The following is a 23,305-nucleotide window of genomic DNA, read 5'->3' as shown; positions in this document are numbered from 1 at the left end:
CAGTACTTTGCAACTTTAGTTCACAACTTCAGTACTCAAGTACACAACTTCAGTACTCAAGTACACAACTTGTCAACTCAAGTTGACAAGTTCATATCGAATATTCCATATTTGAAAATGTAACCATTGATTGTATAGTAAATAAACAATTAAATGAGTGTACCTACATAATGATTACATATGAATGACATTCCGTTCAAATATATTCATAGTACTTATCAAAATATAGGATGATTTTGAAGACTATTTTCCATCTCAATTGTGGTTAAAATCTTAAATTTTTGAGGTTTATAAAACCATGCTATTGAAATTAGAGAGTATAAAAAGACTTTTCAGAACTCATTATTTATAAAAGCGAAGCTAAGTTGTGAATTTTAAGAGAGACAATACACATGACATTGTACAAGATATCTTTGAGAAATCAGCTTGTAAAAACAAAAGAAATGGGTGAGCAATGCATGTTTATTAATGATGGAGAAAATGCATCAATTTAGTCTTCAAAAATTTACTTAATCATTATCTTATAAAAAAGTTAAAGATAGTTTCATTTGTGATGACAAATTTGTTTGATGACATAATCATACGATTAATGAATTTATTTTTTTAATAATATAATTGAGTGATTTACTGAAACACAATACACCATAACCCAACATCCCTTGTATTTCTTCACGATAAAATAAATGCTCCATAAAATGAGCAGTTCACGTGTGCCACAATGAGCATTAGACGATGAATTTTCTGAAAAATAATCTTTGTCTTCTTTAGGTGTCTTTATCAGATTCAAATATACATGTATAATATGTGTGGTGTTCATGAGCAAGAATGTGCATTGTAAAACAGAGAACGAGACTACTAACAATAAACCAGGTACAAAAACAAATAATGATTTGAATCATGATGAAAATAAATTAACGTTAATATTCATTTTCTATAGTGTCAGTCCTCAAGGAAGAAGTTGTCTCAATTTATAATGAAAACTTCACTGACATTCCCAAGGACAGGGAGCCATATTATGTTAAAGTTCAACGATGTGTCATCGATAAAGATAAAATTCCTATATGTTCATTATGTTGGCCCCAACCTATGACATTGACAGAAGTCGAGATTGTCGTTCCTGATTTAAAAAACTACACAAAGTTTTACAAATATGTTGTATATAATCACACTTCTTGTTACCTGGAAAAGAACTTAATAGCCCTGAAGTTTAATCTACACAAGAATCTATCTTCAAACGAAAGTAAGGACTTCTGTATTTAATTAAAATTTAAACTGAGATCTAAATTTGAAACACCTTTCCCTTTGTGTTTACAGTTTACGACACAGAATTTACAACAAAAGTAAAATACAATCCACCAAACGTGAGAGCATGTAATGACTATTGCAAGCATCCACAACCTCGTTTTCATTTGCACAGTGAATATACAAAGGTTGTTTTAAATTATCTCTTTATCCCATTCACTCAATGCTTGCCTGGTTGCAAAGCAACAAAAAACACAAAGAACATCACAACACGAATCCTAGAGGGTTCAACCCCGTTGAAAGTCATTGAAGAACATAAATCTTGCAATCTCTGGAACAAAAAAGTCCAGGAGAGTACACCTTATCGTAGCAGACGCAGTGATACAGGTAAAAAATTTTCAATTATGATTGAAAAATTTAACCAAAAAGCGTTATGTGTGTGTAATTAGATGTGCACAACTTTTGAGAAAAATTGCAAAATAATCATGTTTTACGATTTGCTTCATGAACTTATTTCCATAAAATTTCTCTACAGAAAGTCGACCCCTCGTGCTAAATAAAGGATCATTTGTTTACATCACATCACCTAAAATGATGCTAGTTGCCTTCATTCTTTGACTGTCCTCATCTCAATACTCATTCTGGACTGTAATCTGTGTCATCGTAAGAAAGGAATAATGTATTCTATAAAAGTTGTGGAAAGAATGAAGAGTGTGAAGACTGCGTAAGAAGACAGCAGACTATGATAGAAATGGTTTAAGTATCAGTAGTTTTGTGTCACATTTCTGCTAAAAGGAAGACATGAATGAATAAAGCATCTGAAACCAGGCCCATCGGAAGCTGTGGGGATTGGGCAGGCTGCAACCTCTTTCAGTAATTTTCAAAATTGTTGTGAAAATTTAACAAGCCCAGCTTTTCCCGAATCTTCTAGGAGAAAGTCACATACCGTAGAGTCTCGAAATAATAAGCTGCCCGGGCTATTTTAATTTTAAAAAGGTGGCTAATTTAATGATGCGGTTACTTTCAGTGGAATGATATTTCGAGACTCTAAGATATTTGAATTTTCAGATCCACCCCCCCCATTCTTAGTTAGAGCTTCCGACGGCGGTGAAAACAAGAAATGGCTGAACATTGTGTTGTGCGACAAGATGAATGACGAACAAATCATGACACTCCACGCAACGCTATTAAACTGTATGGATTTTTTTTTAGCAGAAACTGTGAGCGTAATATTCTAATAATTGGATAATATTCTAATAATTGGATAATATTCTAAAAGCTGTATAACATTTGCACTAATTTCTGCCAAGTCAACATTTATACTAGATATTTTTAATTAAATTAAATTTTCTTTAGTGATATTAAACTGGAATTCATGACTATAGTGAATGTGATGAAAGTTGACGTGTTTTGAGAGCAGTAAAATGGGCAAGTTTTGTTGTTGCATATTTTAGCAACTTTTTGCTCATTTTGAGAGCATCCACTGAAGAAGGATTTTAAAAGCCTTTTTTCCTCGTAAACCAGAATAATAAGAGCAAAAGAAATGATCAAAGCTGACTTTGCAATATTTTGAGAGCAATGAGCGTAATATTCTAATAATTTGATAATATTCTAATAATTGGATAATATTCTAAAAGCTGTATAACATTTGCACTAATTTCTGCCAAGTCAACATTCATACTAGATATTTTTAATTAAATTAAATTTTCTTTAGTGATATTAAACTGGAATTCATGATTATTAGTGAATGTGATGAAAGTTGACGTGTTTTGAGAGCAGTAATATGGGCAAGTTTTGTTGTTGCATATTCTAGCAACTTTTTGCTCATCTTGCTCATCTTGTGGGCATCCACTGAAGGAGGTTTTTAAAAGCCTTTTTTCCTCGTAAACCAGAATATTAAGACCAAAGGAATGATCAAGTCAGTTGGCAGATCATCATTTCAAGAGCTTTCCTTTTCAGTGATAAGTTTATGGATTAGGCTGATTATTATAATAAAGAACGTCATTAAATAAATAGATCAGTAGCTAATCATTGCCAATTTTATGCTGATTACCAAAGAATAACACGTGCAAAATGTTAATATGGCGGACGATTTTTAAATTCTTTGCAATTCCAAAATAAAGCAAAGGAATAGATCGTTTTCGCCATCAACGAATTAATAAATGACACACAAGAATGTCGCCGAATCATCCAACAAATTTAACTTTGTTGCATTTTCAAAACGTTGTATAAAACGTCAAACTCACTTGACCTGTCTCGCTAAGTGGAACAGCAAGCCTATACACAATTTGAAGAGTCATCATGAAAAATTTTCATACACCCGCCTATTTAAATATATGACTTAGCCACTTTTGAAAGTGCAGTAATTCCAGTCTGGTAAAAGAGCATTGAAGGTCACAAAAGTCGTTTAACTGTCTCAATTCTGAAGAGCTAGACAGTATTTTGACTGAATTGATTAGTGATAAATGACTTAGGAATGTATCTATAATTTGCCAATCACAACAAATGATAGCCACAAGCAAGTTAAGAATTATTAATTATGTCGCGTATTATTCATTATTTGCATGTGTTATAGTAATCAATAAACCTTTCGTTGCTTTTTAAATTGATAGTAAGCGGAAGTTTTTATATTGCAGGTGATTATATTTTAGGAATGAAAAAAAATTAGTGAAAAGCACTTTCTAGCCAAAGTGAATTAAAAAAAATTAATGCCTGTTTTAATGCGAATTGCCGTCACTAAAATTTTACAATCGGGAACAACTGAATACATGAGTATCCTCCCCCTCCCCTCTCCAATTTACTGTTCTGTAGACGGTCCTGCTTTCACGTATTAAACTAGGGATCCAAGGATAGTGCAAAGTGTTGAGATATGCTCTCATATTCTTCCTGTAATTAGTAAATAATTAAGTCAAATGTAACTAACTAAATGATTATTTTAAGAGATACTTATGTGCAATAATCAAGATATTTTTTATAGTTCCTAATAGCTTTCCGTTGATTGTAAATTAACCATACTTAGTAAAGAAACAAATATATCCATACTTAATATCTTGTATAAATAGAAGTAGTTTCACCATTATAAGATAGATCGTTGACCATAGACATTGACGTTAAACATTAAATGTGATCGAAATAGTTATCTGTGATCTCTCTATTGTTCGTGTAAGTCAATATATACTAAAGAAGGTTGATGGCTACATCACAAAACCTCACACAAAGTTTCTAACAAAAAATGTTAGTAAACATGGGAAATAAAATTAGTTTTAAGAATGCGTAGTATCGCACCATGGCTTTTCAAAAAATGCTAAACAGACATTCATTTCGAGAAGTGCTTATCAAAGGCTAAGCAGTTTGTTTTTTGACGAATAGCTACAACTTGCTCCAAGATTGCGTAAATAAACGTTAATTTCGTATGCGCATTTACATACCGGACACATAATGAGGACATTTGGCACGCCACTATCATACATTCGTCATTCATGCATCACAACCTTTTATTATTACCATGCAGTATACAACTAATAAATTACAAAATCACTCTTGATTTCCTTTCTTTGTTTCGCTTGTGTTGTATTTTTTTTATTCTTCTGGCACATATAAGAAGTTCATGTGTTCAGAAGAGCAAAATGCTTTGTTTGCGATACTTTTAGCGCAAAATTCCACCTAATTAAATAACAAGGCAACGAGTAGTAAAATACAACGATATTCGATAAATATTTACTTAGTACAATTTGCATCAGTTGATAAACAAGTCCAGTTTTCGGTAAGTTTGCGTGAAGGAATATTCATTTCGTATTTGCATTTTCATTGGGATTACATGAAAGTCGACAAAGTCATACAGTCGTACTACATGACTTTCTTATATTGCTCAAAGCAATCTACAACTAATGCTTTCCTTTAAAAAACAGTAATAGTGCTCTTTATTTCTTGTGAAATTCTCCTAACCGAGGAAGATGTGTGCGCAACTTTCAATTTTACTGTCGTATCACATACAAGTCGTATGTTTAAGACAAATTCACTAACTGACCAACACATAGTGTATGTGTGTAGATAGACCAGAAGTTCAGAGCAGGTTCCTAAATAAACTGCGCTAATACATAAACAGTTGCAAATACGGCAATACAGCAAATACCGATATTCTTCACATTCTTATAAACTCGAGCTTACAAAATCTTCAAAATAATTGTCAACAATGCCAGCATCAACGAAAAGCGTTATAGTTATACACACAATTCATTATGCAGTTTGCACAAAAAATGGCGCAAGCGCATTTAGGTATTTCCTCTAAGAATTGGAGCTAATGAGGGTAAAACGGGGGGATACAATGTTATAACTCATCAAATTGGGACACAGGATGTACGGTTATATATATATAAACTGTTATATATAAATAAATTGTTAGTTTAGAATGAAACAATTAAATAAATGTCTTAGTTAATGTGAGTTGAAGTTGATGTTAAATTCTCTTCTAATAATCGCTGAAAAATTGATAATAAATCTCAAAAAAATCATTAAACATAAAATGAGCGTTGTTGCTAGACACCTCCGTTGTTGCTAAACACCAACAACGTGTTTTCCCACAACCGTGGGAAAGTGTAAATTATATTTGTAATCTAACAAGGATGCTCATCTCTTCAGTATAAATGATGATATAAGCGGTATACCATATGAAACATGTATATTTTTTAAAATTGTCGTTTAAATGAACAATAATATTTCTACCTAATATGACAAACCCAGCAGAAACTCTTCCCATACAGGCTATATACACAGTTATGGTTTCTGAAATATGATTTCCTTACGTCATCATTGGAATTGAATTGCGTCAAACTGACTTTGCAATATTTTGAGAGCAATGAGCTGCCTGAATTACTTATTACTTATTTCCAAAAGCAGACGAGTTGTTTTTTGTTATAGTAACTAACTAATTTGCAATTCTATATAGCTATCAAATAATTTTATGTTCTCGAACAAGTCATGGAGTTCATCTTATGAACAAAGAATGCAATATTGTCAAAAAAAAAATACATACCCAATCGTATTTAGCTGTAGTAATAAAAAAAAATGATATAAATGTAGCTTTAAAATTTTGTAACACGCAAATAGTTAAACGTAGCACACCATAACCCATGACAAACAAAAGTTATCAAAATCTAGAACAAGCGCTACAATGCGTGTTTGCTCTTCCTATTTTAAAAATATAGCCACGTAAAGAATTTGACACATCTTTGTTGCCCAGCTATATAAAAACAATCAAAAAGAAAAATTTAACGTGGAATTTGCCAGCAGCAAATCAAAAAAACTCTCGACGAGCCCTTTCGAATGAGCTATTGAAAATCGCCATATCTCAAATATTTTCCGTGATAGGAACTGCGCATGCGCAAAGGTATTTGTGCGTATTGTAGTAACGATAACCGGTTTGTTGGCTGCAAGCATTTAAAAAATAGCTCAACTGATCAAGACTGTTATTAATTTAAGATATTCACAACTATTAAACAGTTTTAAATGTTGAGTTTTGATTAATCATCTTCGATGTCTCAAAGTAATTTTACACATTTTAAGTAAAGTATATTTACCGTTTGTTACAATTACCACATAATTCTTATATGATTGCTAATTCGCCGTAGACGCAGGCGTTTACCAGCTTCTCGTCGTAAAACATGGACGAAGCGGTGGATTATGAGACGAGAAGCGCAAGGCGCATTTAATAACCTCATAGTCCACCGCTTCGTCCATGTTTTACGAAAAGAAGCAAGAAGTTCATATGAGATTTATTGAGCATGCGCTGTGATGATAACACAAAAGCAATTTGCTTCAAGACGCCGCACACGGACAAATCGACAAAGCATTTCGCCACGCGTGGCAAAAAATATCAAACATGTTTGATATTTGCCAGTTCTGCCTGGAAAGGCAAAAGTCGTCGGAAACACTACGCGCACACGAGAGCAACTTGCTCGCGCCACTTGACACGAATGACATTTTGCTAAGCACATAGCTCTCGTGTGCGCCGGGCTTAAAGAATTTGACACATCTTTGTTGCCCAGCTATATAAAAACAAACGAAAAGAAAAATTTACCGCGGAATTTGCCAACAGCAAATCAACAATTACATCTCAATTAAATAGCCATGTAACTTGGCATTTCGACAATTCATTCTACCTGTAAATTCTTCCCATTTCATATTACTCACAAAACATGATAAATTGATAATTCAGTAATGTCTACGTCAAAATATAATGTGCCGACGTAGGATCGTTTAATTGAGAGATATGATTAACAATGTAAATATTTACTTTTTAAGCAAGTTGGGAGAAGGATAGGCCAGAATGAACATTGTGCATGATATGAGAGAATAATTATGCTATGGGCCCACGCTTTCAGATTCTTCTTTATGATTTGAATTTTACAGTAACTTAAATAAGTGAAGCAAAAAATGGTTAAAGAGTAAGAAATCTTAAGATTTTAAGTGCCAGTTTATAATTTAATAGCGACATAAAATACTTCAATATAAAACTGGTTGATTACAGAGTTTTGATGAGCCATCTTCAATGGTTCAGGGATGAATAAACATTGATTGTATAGTAAATAAGCAATTAAATGAGAGTACCTACTTATTGTACTGAAGTTGTGAACTAAAGTTGCGAAGTACTAGCAAACGCGAAAGGTCTATAAACCCTGTGGACATTTGGCAATGAATCTGTTCAGTAAGCAAGGAAAAGCTTTTGCAATTCTAATCCGTTTGAAGGCCCTCTATAAGTGTTATAATGCGATATACAGTAAATGTGGCACTAGAAGAGTATCGTAAATGTGGCGCTCTATGAGTGTTATAATGCGATATACAGTAAATGTGGCGCTAGAAGAGTATCGTAAATTTGGCGCTCTATGAGTGTTATAATGCGATATACAGTAAATGTGGCGCTAGAAGAGTATCGTAAATGTGGCGCTCTAAGAGTGTTATAATGCGATATACAGTAAATGTGGCGCTAGAAGAGTATCGTAAATTTGGCGCTCTATGAGTGTTATAATGCGATTTACAGTAAATGTGGCACTAGAAGAGTATCGTTGGGTTTTAAATGCAGTAGTACCCTGCATACTGTGCCCTCGACGTCTGTTGCCACTCGTAACAACTACAGGCGACTCATCAAAGAAATGCATACGGTTGCAATCAATCAATGAAATATTTGCTACGTAAGCTTCTAACTTCTCCATAACGTCCGGCCGTTCTGTTTCTCGAGGAATTTGACTTATTATCTTGTTAGAGTAACCAAGATCTTTTTTCGAAATTCTACTAATGGATGACCTGCTAGGTATGTTTGCTGGAAGGCAAACTTTGTTATTTTCTAGGTGTTGCTGAATCTCTTTTGCGTAAATAGATGGTTTATTAATTTTTAGATATTCAGCGTATGCAATAACGTCATCTGTACGCGTGGTTCGAACATCACGTTCGCCCTGGCGAGGTGCAATAGAACCAGTGTCTACCCATAGATCTATTATATTTGATATAGTCTTATACGGTAGACTTAGTTGTTTCAAAATGTTTGTCAAACGCTGGTTATTTAACCACCTTTCAAGTATTTAATTTCTTACTTCTATTGCTAAAGCTTTTCCTTGCTTACTGAACGGATTTATTGCCAAATGGCTACAGGGTTTAAAGACCTTTCGCGTTTGCCAGTACTTTGCAACTTTAGTTCACAACTTCAGTACTCAAGTACACAACTTGTCAACTCAAGTTGACAAGTTCATATCGAATATTCCATATTTGGAAATGCAACCATTGATTTTATAGTAAATAAACAATTAAATGAGAGTACCTACATAATGATTACATATGAATGACATTCCGTTCAAATATATTCATACTACTTATCAAAATATAGGATGTCTTTGAAGACTATTTTCCATCTCAATTGTGGTTAAAATCTTAAATTTTTGAGGTTTATAAAACCATGCTATTGAAATTAGAGAGTATAAAAAGACTTTTCAGAACTCATTATTTATAAAAGCGAAGCTAAGTTGTGAATTATAAGAGAGACATTGTACAAGATATCTTTGAGAAATCAGCTTGTAAAAACAGAACAAATGGGTGAGCAATGCATGTTTATTAATGATGGAGAAAATGCATCAATTTAGTCTTCAAAAACTTACTTAATCATTATCTTATAAGAAAGTTAAAGATACTTTCATTTGTGATGACAAATTTGTTTGATGACATAATTCTACGATTAACGAATTCATATTATTAATAATATAATTGAGTGATTTACTGAAACACAATACACCATAACCCAACATCCTTTGTATTTTTTCACGATAAAATAAATGCTTCATAAAATGAGCAGTTCACGTGTGTAATAATGAGCATTAAACGATGAATTTTCTGAAAAACAATCTTTGTCTTCTTTAGGTGTCTTTATCAGATTCAAATATACATGTATAATATGTGTGGTGTTCATGAGCAAGAATGTGCATAGTAAAACAGAGAACGAGACTACTAACAATAAACCAGGTACAAAAACAAATAATGATTTGAATCATGATGAAAAAAAGTTAACGTTAATATTCATTTTCTATAGTTCCAGTCCTCAAGCAAGAAGTTGTCTCAATTTATGATGAAAACTTTACCGACATTCCGAAGGACAGGGAGCCATATTATGTTCAAGTTCAACGATGTGTCATCGATATAGATAAAATTCCTGAATGTTTATTATGTTGGCCCCAACCTATGACATTGACAGAAGTCGAGATTGTCGTTCCTGATTTAAAAAACGACACAAAATTCTACAAATATATTGTATATAATCACACTTCTTGTTACCTGGAACAGAACTTAATAGCCTTAAAGTTTAATCTACACAAAAATCTATCTTCAAACGAAAGTAAGGACTTCTGTATTTAATTGAAATTTAAACTGAGATCTAAATTTGAAACGCTTTTCCTTTTGTGTTTACAGTTAACGAAACAGAATTTACAACAAAAGTAAAATACAATCCACCAAACGTGAGAACATGTAATGACTATTGCAAGCATCCACAACCTCGTTTTAAACTTTACAGTGAATATGCAAAGGTTCTTTTAAATGATCTCTTTATCCCATTCACTCAATGCTTGCCTGGTTGCAACGCAACAGAGAAAATAAAGAATGTCAAAAGAGAATTCCTCGATGGTTCAACCCAAAATGAAGTTGTCAGGAATCACTTATCGTGCAATTTTTGGAATACAGAAGTCTATAAAAGTCCACCTTCTAATAGCACACGCAGTGATCCAGGTAAAAAATTTTCAATTATGATTGAAAAATTTAACCAAAAAGCGTACTGTGTGTAATTAGATGTGCACAACTTTTGAGAAAAATTGCAAAATAATCATGTTTTACGATTTGCTTCATGATCTCATTTCCATAAAATTTCTCTACAGAAAGTCGACCCCAGGTGCTAAATAAAGGGTTATTTGTTTACATCACATCACCTAAATTGATGTTAGTTGCCTTCATTCTCTCGACTGTCCTCATCTCAATACTCATTCTGGACTGTAATCTGTGTCATCGTAAGAAAGGAATAATGTATTCGATAAAGAGTTGTGGAAAGAATGAAGAGTGTAAAGACTGCGTAAGAAGACAGCAGACTATGATAGAAATGGTTTAAGTATCAGTAGTTTTTGTGTCACATTTCTGCTAAAAAGGAAGACATGAATGAATAAAGCATCTGAAACCAGGCCCATCGGAAGCTGTGGGGTTTGGGCAGGCTGCAACCCCCTTTCAGTAATTTTCAAAATTGTTGTGAAATTTAACAAGCCCCAGCTTTTCCCCAAATCTTCTAGGAGAAAGTCACATACCGTAGAGTCTCGAAATAATAAGCTGCCCGGGCTATTTCAATTTTAAAAAGGTGGCTAATTTAATGGTGCGGTTACTTTCAGTGGAAGGATATTTCGAGACTCTAAGATATTTGAATTTTCAGACCCCCACTCTTACTTAGAGCTTCCGACGGTGTTGAAAACAAGAAATGGCTGAACATTGTGTTGTGCGACAAGATGAATGACGTACAACTCATGACAATCCACGCAACGCTATTAAAGTGTATGAATTGTTTTCAGCAGAAACTGTGATCGTAATATTCTAATAATTGCATAATATTCTAAAAGCTGTATAATATTTGCACTAATTTCTGCCAAAACATTTATACTAGATATTTTAATTACATTAAATTTTCTTTATTGATATTAAACTGGAATTCATGATTATTAGTGAATGCGATGAAAGTTGACGTGTTCTGAGAGCAGTGAAATGGGCAAGTTTTGTTGTTGCATATTCTAGCAACTTTTTGCTCATCTTGCTCATCTTGTGGGCATCCACTGAAGAAGGTTTTTAAAAGCCTTTTTTCCTCGTAAACCAGAATATTAAGACCAAAGGAATGATCAAGTCAGATGGCAGATCATCATTTCAAGAGCTTTCCTTTTCAGTGATAAGTTTATGGATTAGGCTGACTATTATAACAAAGAACGTCCAATTAGATTAGAGAAGTAAATTTAGTAAAGTCAAAAGAACCAGTTGAAACTTTGGTTACCTTTCATGCACGAGAATGTGTTTATATAACTGCGTTTTCTTTTCTTTGATTGTGGACTAAATCAAGCATGAATAGACTACTTTAAGTATAAAGAGTAAATTGATAAAATCTTGGATAATAACTGAACCAAACGCAATAATGACCAAATCAATTCAAGTGTTTTAGGGAACAAGCAACTTTTTATTTGCAAATATAGTGGCAAGAAAATCGTTATTTTTGTAGATAAAACGTTTGTTACTTGCACCGCAATTAACGTAGCCGATATTCCGTCTTATGTCCAGCGTATCAGTGGCGTGCGTCACGAAGCCAGAGTAGGTCCCTGGGACCAATGGGAAAATACTGGCCCTTCTTAAAAAATGTTAGCTTTTGCGCAACAGAAAATTATTTCATAAGAATCATAACTATCTTCTCCTTTCTCTTTTGAAATATAAATATCATATTTTCCTTCATAAATTATTTAATTATATGTTTAAAAGATAGTTATATTGAGTTTCATTGAAGTTGATTTAAATTTTATATGTGTGGTTGGTCATTAAATAAATAGATCAATAGCTAAATCATTGCTAATTTTAGGCTGATTACCAAAGAATAACACGTGCAAAATGTTAATATGGCGGACGATTTTTAAATTCTTTGCAATTCAAAAATAAAGCAAAGGAATGGACCGTTTCTGCCCTCAACGAATCAATAAATGACACACAAGAATGACGCCGAATCATCAAACAAATTTAACTTTGTTGCATTTTTAAAACGTTGTATAAAACGTCAAACTCACTTGACCTGTCTCGCATTGAAGGTGAAAAAGTCGTTTAACTGTCTCAATTCAGAGATTTTCCTGAAGAGCTAGACAGTATTTTGACTGAATTGATCAGTGACAAATGACTTAGAATGTATCTTAATTTGCCAATCACAACAAATGATAACCACAAGCAAGTTAAGAATTATTAATTATGTCGCGTATTATTCATTATTTGCATGTGTTATAGCAATCACTAAAACTTTCGTTGCTTTATAATTTGATAATAAGCTGAAGTTTTAATATTGCAGGAGATTATATTTTAGGAATGAAAAAAAAAATAGTGAAAAGCACTTTCTAGCCAAAGTGAATTAAAAAAAATTAATGCTTGTTTTAATGCAAATAGCCGTCACTTGAACGTTACAATCGGGAACAACTGAATACATGAGTATCCACCCCTCCCTCCCAATTTACTGTTCTGTAGAGGGTCCTGCTTTCACGTATTAAACTAGGTATCCAAGGATTATCGTGACTAAAACACCACACGAGTACATACGAGTACATACGAGTACATACGAGTAACATACGAGTACATAGGAGTGACATACGAGTACATACGAGTAACATACAAGTACATACGAGTAACATACGAGTGACATACGACTATTTTCTGGTCAACAAATGAGAAACAACACAATTTCTTCAATACATTGATATTTGCGTTTATTTTTCCTTGTATTTGTGTGGAATTTGGAGCAACCTTTCGATGGATTTAAATGCTGAAAAGGTATTTTACTTTCATACTACATTCATTTGTATGTTTTAGTTGAATTTGTTATAGATATTTTGTCGATGCGATTTGCCAGTATTTGAGCGCTTTTTGACACACTTTCACCAAGGAAATACATATTTATGAAAGCGATTATACATTCATTTTGGTCTTTAAGATACTGATTTTGCAGTTAAAAGACTGAATTATATCAGCTAGAACTTTAAAAACATGAAAAGTAAGCTGAAATTGTACGCATAATATAATATATATACGTAACACAGTGCAACTCTCATTTAATTCAAATATATATAATGTACATTTATTTCATATAGCACGTTTTGAAAGCTTTATTTATACGTTGTTTATTTAATCGCTTTCATAAATATGTATTTCCTAGGTGAAAGTGTGTCAAAAAGCGCTCAAATACTGGCAAATCGAATCGACAAAATATCTATAACAAATTCAACTAAAACATACAAATGAATGTAGTATGAAAGTAAAATACCTTTTCAGCATTTAAATCCATCGAAAGGTTGCTCCAAAGTCCACACAAATACAAGGAAAATAAACGCAAATATCAATGTATTGAAGTTGTCTCTCATTTGTTGACGAGAAAATAGTCGTATGTCGTATGTACTCGTATGTTACTATGTACTCGTATGTTACTCGTATGTACCAGTGAACTCCATATATATATATATCTGGAATGATAACGACAATACATTTTATAGATAAAAAGTTGAAGCCAAAGTCCTAGTCTCTTGCGCGGTTTGTACGTCAGTTCCAGTCCTTCAAAGTCGAATGTTCACGCGGTTTGTACGTCAGTATCATTCCCCTGAGTGCCAAACATACACGGCCAATATAAATTTGAATACAAATTGCAAAAGCATAAACATATAAACAACATGACGACAAACAACACACGAGGCCAACTCTTCGCAAAAGGTTATTTTTTACAGCTGAAACTTTACTACAGTGAGTTCGTTGTAACTTACAACTTAAAACTAGGAAAAGCCAACTGAAAATTACACTGTATGCTAAAAAGACAATACAATAAGAAAATATGACGAGAAAATATTCAAGCAAACATTTTTGTTACATCGGAAGGTAAATTTTCGAACGGTGTCAGACAGTGTTTGTCTTTTTTTTGTCAATTCAGTGGATTTAAAGATCTGTTTTTCCGAAGAAAAAAACTTGAATATCCAGTTTCATAAAAATATTGAGTTTATAACTCCCATTTTACTTTTACAGAGCGGTTGTATTTTCATCGATTTTAATAGTGCTTGAAATACTAAATGGTTGTCATCTCGATATCAATAATTGAATATCCTTAAAGACTTTGATTTGTTTTAAAGGAAAACCGCAGCGTAAGAGCAGATCGACTAAGTTCACCTCACCTTGCTTTTCGATTTATCACTTTGATTCACTTTCCGTGAACCTTTTCATTCCAAAAATTTCGTTATTTTTACGCTCTGATCAAGATCCGAACTCTATCATTACCAAGGCACAAATGATTTAAAAAAATTAAAATGAACATGCGAGAGACTAGAGCCTGACGGGTAATGACGAATGATGACGACAAATATTTTTTTGGCTTCAATTTTTGGCTTCGGTTATCATTCCAGTTATTCAAATGTCGAGTTCACTGGTATGTACTCGTATGTACTCGTGTGGTGTTTTAGTCACGATCATCCAAGGATAGTGCAAAGTGTTAAAATATGCTCTCATATTCTTCCTGTAATTAGTAAATAATTAAGTCAAGTGTAACTAACTAAATGATTATTTTAAGAGATACTTATGTGCAATAATCACAATATTTTTTATAGTTCCTAATAGCTTTCCGTTGATTGTAAATTAACCATACTTAGTAAGAAACAAATATATCCATACGAAATATCTTGTATAAATAGAAGTAGTTTAACCATTGTAAAATAGATCGTTGACCATAGACATTGACGTTGAACATTAAATGTGATCGAAATAGTTATCTGTGATATTTCTATTGTTCGTGTAAGGCCTGTTTTATACGTCGAATTTCCGTCGAATTTAATCTGTCGAATTTAATGCGTTGAATTTTATTCGACGGAAATGCGACGTATAAACCGAATATCTTCAACGCGTCGCATTAAATGCGACGCTGTCGTGTTAAGCCTCATTTCCACCTATCGCACGAATCAACTCGCAGCTCGCTGCGAGAACTCGCCATTGTTCGTGTCTGTTTCGAGTACTCGTTGTTTGATAACTGTTTTTTAGCGAGCTAAGGAAAAAAAATGGCGGTCGCTTAAGGAGTGAAGAATGAGTCCTTTGACTAGAAAGCAAATAATTCTTTTACTCTATTTGCGAAGTCAAAGAATACAGCGTGAAAAATACCGCAATACCGCAAACGTTTTTGGATCAGGCCGATATTCCAAAAGAGATCTCAACATAGCGAATTTTTCACTTTAGCGAAGGAATTACGAGATGGAGACCACGAAGGTTATTTCCACAATTTTAGGATGTCACCTGATCAATTCGATTATTTACATAGCCTTGTGGGATCCCTTAAAAAGAGCGATAAAAGTCGTGATGTCATTAGTTCAGAAGAACGATTAGCGTTGACACTTTGCTATTTAGCATCAGGAGACAGTCCACGAAGTTTGTCTTTCAGTTATAGAATAGGAGTGACAACTGTACAAAATTATTTCGAATACCTGTTTGGCAATTTGGAATGCTCTTTTGTCAAAAGGATTTTTGAAAGCTCCCAGTTCACCGTATGAGTGGTTAAAAATAGCTGATGAATTCAAAAGAATCTGGAACTTCCCTAATTGTTGTGGGACCATTGATAGCAAGCACATAAAAATACAAGCACCAGCAGGATCAGGGAGTTTGTACTATAATTATAAACACTGGCATAGCATTATTCTCATCATAGGCGTACGGGGGGGGTGGGCTGGGGGGGCTGCAGCCCCAATTTCTCGAGAATTTGTGTATTCGGGCAAGCATTTACATGATATTCTGGCAAGATACTTACTACAGTTTTTAAATTTTCAATATTAATCTACATCATTTCTAGATCATAAACTGCTTCGGTTCTTGAGCGTGAACGGTCTTTTAATGGATGGTTTTAAATTGTTTAAATTACTTAAATTTCAGGAGGTAAAATAAAAATCGCGTAAAGTGATTGGGTGCAAAATTTTTCTTGAGACATAATAGGAGAATTTTACATCCGCCCCATTATAATATAAACAAATTACGTCACGAGAAATCGGTCTATTTACTAGCGATATTGCGACGAATATATTCGGTGTTTACAACTTTTAAACGAACACGAACGCCGATATTTTCAATCAGAGCAAAGCTTTTGGTATTAAATTTATCCACATAACGTTCTCCATTTATAAAAAAGGGCTGAGGTCAGTAAAAGTCTTGAAATGTCTTGAAATTGCGAAAAATCGTCTCCCACACGCTATCCGTTATACATTAATATATAGATTAACAATCGCTGCGATCCCCAAAAGTGATTTTTAATTTTGCATGAAAATTAGGCTTCGTATGGAGAGGCACTGTCCATTCCATTGATTAGATTAGTGCCATTCACTCTATGATTGTTGTTCAAGGAAACTATTATCCACAAGGGGAAAACATTTAGTAGCCAAGCTCTAATAAAGCGTACATATGGCGTCTCGTAAACGACCGTATCGACATCGCGTTTGGTGCGAGGAATGCAGCAAGGAAATTGACAGTGATTATAAGGAGGTCCACTTTCGACGAGTTCACAATAATGAAAAGTTAAGTGTCATCGAGTGATGGATTCATCGGATTTATCGCAGTCAAAGATCAGTGGTTTCTTTGTAAAAAGTAACATGACAACCAAGGATGATAACCTAACCTTACAGGAAACAGAATCGAGTGCTAGTAAAGATTTAGCAGCCACTGGGTCTTTTGAGGAAAATCTACCTGAGATTAATTTGAAGGAGCCCATAAGCGAAGACCAAACGGAACCAATGAGAACGTTTATTGATGTTGATGAATTAAATCCACTGACGCAGTTCAGAGAAAATAAAGAATTGAATACGGTCACGGATAATGAAAATCTTACTTCCAGTGACGCACTGTTCATCGAAGAATTTAACTTAAATCAAAATATACAACGCGTTGCAACACCAGAATCAACGACGACGTCTAACACTCTAGACACAACAGCAATACAAGATTTAGATTCAACAGCATCTGTTCTAAATGAACAGACTAGAAAGGTTTCCTTAACAGTATGAATGAAGAAGAGATTTCCACCTTGCACGCCCCAAAACAGCCTATATTAGGTGAATATCCTGCACGAAAATTCGGCAGTGAAACATTTGTGCGACGATTTCAGCCTGAATGGTACAAGAAATATCCATGGATTAGTTACGAAGTGGATAAAGATGCATGCGTTTGTTTTGCCTGTAAAGAATTTGGGAAGAATACTTCATTTGTGCTTACAAATTGGAAGAAGTCGTCAAAGCTGGCAAAACATGGCAAGAGTGAGAACCACGTCAGATCCATGACAAGATGGCTCCAGTTTAAAGCAATGGAAAGAAAGAAAACCTCCGTACTACAACAGCTGAATAGTGCACACCAGGACCAGGTTGCTATTAACAGACAATACTTAAAAGTAATCATACAATCTTTGATGTACACTGCACAACAAAATGTTGCAATTAGAGGTCATGAAGAGATTCGGGGTGATATATGGGAGATATCTGATATAAATAGAGGAAACTTTCTCGAGTTACTTTGCATAAGATGCAACGATTTGCCTTGGCTGAAATCTAAACTTCAAAGCCAGCTGCAGACACATGCTCAGTGGACATCCCCTGCTATTCAAAATGAACTACTGGAAATAGTAGCAAGTGTCATGCTTGAGAGGATAGCAGAAGAAGCAAGAAGTAGCGACTACTACGGAATAGTTGTCGATGAAACGGCAGACATCAGTCGAACAGAGCAATTATCTCTTTTCCTCAGATATGTTTTCAATGGCGAAACCAAAGAGACATTCACTGGTTTCTATTCAACCAAATCTACGGAAGGAGAAGTATTGTATGAGCTGTTAAAGACAGCCATTGGCAGGCTAGAGTTGACATTGGAAAACATTGTCGCAGAATGCTTTGATGGCGCTGCAAATATGAGTGGCCCTCGCAAAGGACTTGCTGCACGCATGAAGGAGTGCTCACCTCTTAGCATCTATGTTCACTGCCATGGGCATCGGCTTAACTTGGCGCTACAAGATACGATGACTACAATTGAGCCACTTCAGAAAGCTTTAGGTGTGATCCAGAGTCTCCATAATTTCTTGGAAGGAAGTCCCAAACGCCACTCCATCTTCAATGACATCAAGGTCGAAGATGAGGACGAAGATATTACACTGACTATTAAATCGCAGAGTGCTACTAGATGGTCTTGTCGTTGGGCAGCTGTAAAAGCAGTAGTAAACCAATTACCTAAGATCATCGAGGTTCTCCTTACACTCTCAAAAGATCGCGATCCGAAGACCTACAATGACAGCAATTCGCTACTTAACTCGATTTGCGACTTTCGGTTCGTTTTTGGTTTGATGGTATTAAAGGTTATTTTATCTAACACCGATGGTTTGAGCAGGTACCTACAAGGAAAGCAAATGGATGTCGCCACAGCAAAGAAGAGTGTTGATGGCGTGATTAAGACATTAATTGGATGTCGTTCCCTCGAAAATTTCGAACTGTTATGGTCACGGGCTGAAATCATAGCACACAAAATTAAGGAGCAAATTGAAGGTACAGAATTCAATTTCAAAGATGCAAAAGTACCAAGATTCCAACAGCCGTCACGGCGGCTCCAAGCTCTCGTCGGTGAAATGGCTGAAGTAAATGCAGAAGTGGAAAATCGAACAGAAAAAGATTACTATCGTATCACATGCTACTACCTAAGCATTGACAAGATTGTGGCGGAGATGAAATCAAGATTTGAAGGTAGTGATCAAGAGGTCCTATTGGCACTTGCAGATATTGTGTTCAACAGGTCTCCAACCACGGCGAATGTTGAGTTGGTATCACACTTCTATGGTATCGACAGTGAGCTTCTTAGTAGCGAGAAAAATGTCTTTGAGAATATTGACGTTGATTTCCCTTGTGCTGAGAGAGAAAACGCTGCCAAAATTGTTAAGAGAATGTTCGAAAATGGTGTTCATGAAGTCCTGCCTGTGGCTTACAAAGTATTTTCGATTCTGGCCGCGATCCCGGCAACATCCTGCTCAGCAGAAAGATCTTTTAGCGCTCTTCGTCGCTTAAAACCTATCTTCGAAGTACAATTGGTCAAAACGGTTAAACAGCATTGCCCTAATCAATGTGGAAAGAGCCTATGCAAATAGTACTTTAAAGAACGACATGGAAAAGATAATTAACATTTTTGGACAGCGACGTAATCGTAAATCTTATTTCTTTTAGTCTTAGATCGTCGCACATTTAACTAACTAAATTTCTTCTGCGTCTAGTGTTATATATGACAAAATTTCAAATATCAAATAAAATGTAGTTACTTTCGTAGCATCCTCTTAGCAAATTGTAATGATTTTAGCTTATTAATTGAGATGGCCAGAGACAACATAAGAATATCTATGACGTCATACGTCATATGACGTCATATAATTCGGGCAAATTTAGTCCAGCTCCCCCTAAAAATATGTGCCCGTACGCCTATGATTCTCATGGCTATTGCTGCAGCAGACTATTCATTCATATTAGTTGACATTGGCGATAATGGTCGTCATAGTGATGGAGGTGTGTTTCAGAATTCTAAATTAGGTATTGGGTTGCTGTCAAATTCTCTTCAACTTCCTGAACCATGCTGCATAAGTAATAGAATGAGTACTTTTCCCTTTGTCTTTGTTGGTGATGAAACATTTCCATTGATGAAAAATCTGATGCGTCCCTACCCTGGCAAATTTCTACCACAACATGAGCAAATTTTCATCTATCGCCTTTCCAGGGCCAGAAGAGTTGTTGGAAATGCATTTGGCATTGCTGCCTCAAGATTTCGAATATTGAGAAGGGGAAATTATTGCCAAACCTGTGAAAGTTGAGAGGATTACCATGTAGTTGCACTTCATAATTTCCTGATAAAGTCGGAGGCAAAACAACAAGCATGTTCTAGACAAAATTTACCCCATGGTTTTGTGGACAGTGAGGACAGGTATGATTAGATTCCTTAATTTTTTTCAAGAATACCATACTTCAAAAATTTTAATGAATCAATTTTGATGAACTCAAACTGATGTGAAATATTCTTGACTTCATAGACAAATTTGAGAAGAGATTTCATTTGCAAGAGAATTATTATCTTTATCCCTTATTTTAGAAATGGAAAAATTTTATTGGGCTTATGGAGAGCCTCTGTGGAGAATGCACAAGGCTTAAAGTCAATTGGGAGACAAGGCTCAAATTTTTATAGGATGCCTCAGAAGTACGAGATCAATTTAAAGAGTATTTCATGAAACCAGTGGGTGAAGTTCCATGGCAGCAAAATCATACTAAAGAAGATAGATGGCTACATCACAAAACCTATCACAAAGTTTCTAAGAAAAATTGTTAGTAAACATGGCAAATAAAACTAGTTTTAAGAATGCCTAGTATCGCACCATGGCGTTTCAAATATGCTAAACTGAAATTCATTTCGAGAAGTGCTTATCAAAGGCTCAGCAGTTTGTTTTTTGACGAATAGCTACAACTATTCCAAGATTGCGTAAATAAACGTTAATTTCGTATGCGCATTTACATAGCGGACACATATGCGTGGTTTCCATATGATCGTTTCTGTCGCTAGAGTCGTTTCTGTCTGTTGAAAAAAGTCCCCTGCGGTGATCAAACGACAGAAGCGATTATCGCGATGAACTGGTTTCCATTAATCGTATGCATCGTATCTAATTTGAACTAGTCACCATACACTTACTATATGATATATTCAAAATGGCGGCAGTCAATCGAAGAGGAAGACTTGTAGCGTGTTATTTTCTTTTGCGTGTGCTAAGAAGAAGGAGAGAGCGAAAGCAAAAAAGAAAACATGGGTTTGGGTTTTAATATTTCGAAAATTTGTTATATAAACAATCATACTTCTGTACTTCATAATGAGGACATTTGGCACGCCACAATCATACATTCGTAATTCATGCATCACAATCTAGCGTTGTTGTTGAATCCTCATTATCCGGTCAAAAGTATAGACTTTCAACCGTGGGAAAGTGTAAATTATATTTATAATCTAACAAAGATGCTCATCTCTTCAGTATAAATGATGATATAAGCGGTATACCATATGAAACATGTATATTTTTAAATAATTTCTAATTAGCAGCAATTTTAAAAACACTTGAGAAAACGACGATTTTTTGAGAGCAAACATGTTTCGACATTATCAGAATGCCATCTTCAGTGCAGAATGATTAGTGTTAAGTAATATGATACATAATATGATATGAGTAAATTAATTACAATGAGTATTAAGTATTACCATAATTTCTAATTAGCAGCAATTTTAAAAAACACTTGAGAAAAACGACGATTTTTTTGAGAGCAAACATGTTTCGACATTATCAGAATGCCATCTTCAGTGCAGAATGATTAGTGTTGAGTAATATGATACATAATATGATATGAGTAAATTAATTACAATGAGTATTAAGTATTAATAACTATAACGTAAGTTCTAAAAATAAGTATTAAGAATTTATAACAAAAGTATTATTATAAAGTAAATATAGTGTTGTAGTGGTGAACTTGGATATTTAAATCGGGATTAGTTTTATTAATGTGTAGAGCTTCCTTGATTTTGAGTGAGAAAGTGGATTGATCAGTGTCGATGATTTTAAAACAGGAAGGTGAGAATTTGTTTTTACATGAAGGAGAGGCTTGAAGATGTTTGTAGATAGTGGAGTTTCTGTCTGTGTGAGTATGTTCCTTTATCCTGGTAGATAATTGGCGAGAAGTTTCACCAATGTAACGGGAATTACATCCCGCACATGAAAATTGATAAACTACCATAGATTTGGAAAGTTCGGGAAGTGGGTCTTTAAACGAAAATAAAGATTTTATTTTGAAAGATGTGAAAATAAGTTTAACGTCAATGTCAGTGCAGTAGCGTTTAATGATTTGTGTGAGTTTGCGTTGTGTGTGTCGTGAGTAATCACCTATGTAAGGTAGTTTGAAATAACGTTTATTGTCAGGTTGTTGTATATCGTTAGTGTTAGTTGTGGAGTTAGATGAGTCAGTGCTTTTCTTGTTGTCCAAATAGTGTTGTATAGTGTTGTTGATGAAATGAAAAGGAAAAGAATTACGTTGGAGAGTGAATATTAGTTTCTTTAAATCACGTTGAAAGCCGATGTCTGTGTTGTTGAGTTTCCGTGCTCTGTCGGTCAGTGTTTTGCCCATACTTACCCCGTCAATTTGGTCGTAGTACTTACCGTTAAATAAAAAATGAGTCTCGGCCGTAGTGATGTTAAACAATAGTTTTAGTTCTGTTCTGCTCATTTTGAATGTAGGGTTGTTGGTAAAAATTAAATCAATAGCAATGTCTATGGTTTCGGTCAGTGGTATGTTGGTAAAAAGGCTTTCAACGTCAAAAGTAATAAAGAATTTGTCATGTGGAGCGTTAGTGTTAAAAGATAAAAAATCATCGATAAAACTAAAAGAATCTTTAGTAGAATGGTCATTAGGTATTAGGGGTTGGAGTAAAGAGCTGAGGTATTTGGCTAATTTGTAGTTATACGAATTGATTGAAATTTATAGGTCTGATAGGGTATGTCATTGATATCGTTTAATTTATGAAGTTTAGGTAAACCATATAATCGAGCTGGCTGTGAACCTCTAGGGTACATTTCTTGAAATGATTTTTCGTCTATAGAGTTTTTCTTTAAGTTACGTAGCAGTCGTTGTAACTTTGCTTCACGGGAAAGTGTAGGATCATGATCAGTGGTTTGAACTTAGATAAATTGTTAATTATAGTGAGATCCATA

General features: G+C 34.4%; 2 protein-coding genes and 1 long non-coding RNA gene across 3 annotated transcripts; 2 read left to right on the top strand and 1 right to left on the bottom strand.

Annotated features, from left to right (window-relative positions):
- Window positions 1-814: 814 nt before the first annotated feature.
- Window positions 815-11,201, top strand: LOC124435563. The gene is made up of 4 exons (XM_046985566.1): window positions 815-870; window positions 938-1,240; window positions 10,192-10,506; window positions 10,653-11,201. The coding sequence occupies exons 1-4, from the start codon at window positions 816-818 to the stop codon at window positions 10,877-10,879; spliced, it is 900 nt and encodes a 299-aa protein (XP_046841522.1). The 5' UTR covers window position 815; the 3' UTR covers window positions 10,880-11,201.
- LOC124435628 lies at window positions 8,192-11,852 on the bottom strand. Its single transcript, XR_006945103.1, has 3 exons — window positions 11,798-11,852; window positions 11,220-11,717; window positions 8,192-8,224 (listed from the first exon to the last, which is right to left on the bottom strand). It is a non-coding gene; the product is annotated as an uncharacterized LOC124435628 (long non-coding RNA).
- Window positions 11,853-17,554: 5,702 nt separating this feature from the next.
- On the top strand, window positions 17,555-19,669 carry LOC124435252 (zinc finger MYM-type protein 1-like). Its single transcript, XM_046985191.1, has one exon. The coding sequence runs from the start codon at window positions 17,555-17,557 to the stop codon at window positions 19,667-19,669; it is 2,115 nt and encodes a 704-aa protein (XP_046841147.1).
- Window positions 19,670-23,305: the final 3,636 nt, after the last annotated feature.

Source organism: Xenia sp. Carnegie-2017, unplaced genomic scaffold (genome assembly GCF_021976095.1).
Source record: "Xenia sp. Carnegie-2017 unplaced genomic scaffold, XeniaSp_v1 HiC_scaffold_14, whole genome shotgun sequence".
Classification (NCBI taxonomy): Eukaryota; Metazoa; Cnidaria; class Anthozoa; order Malacalcyonacea; family Xeniidae; genus Xenia; species Xenia sp. Carnegie-2017.
This window is presented reverse-complemented; position numbering and strand designations above follow the sequence as displayed.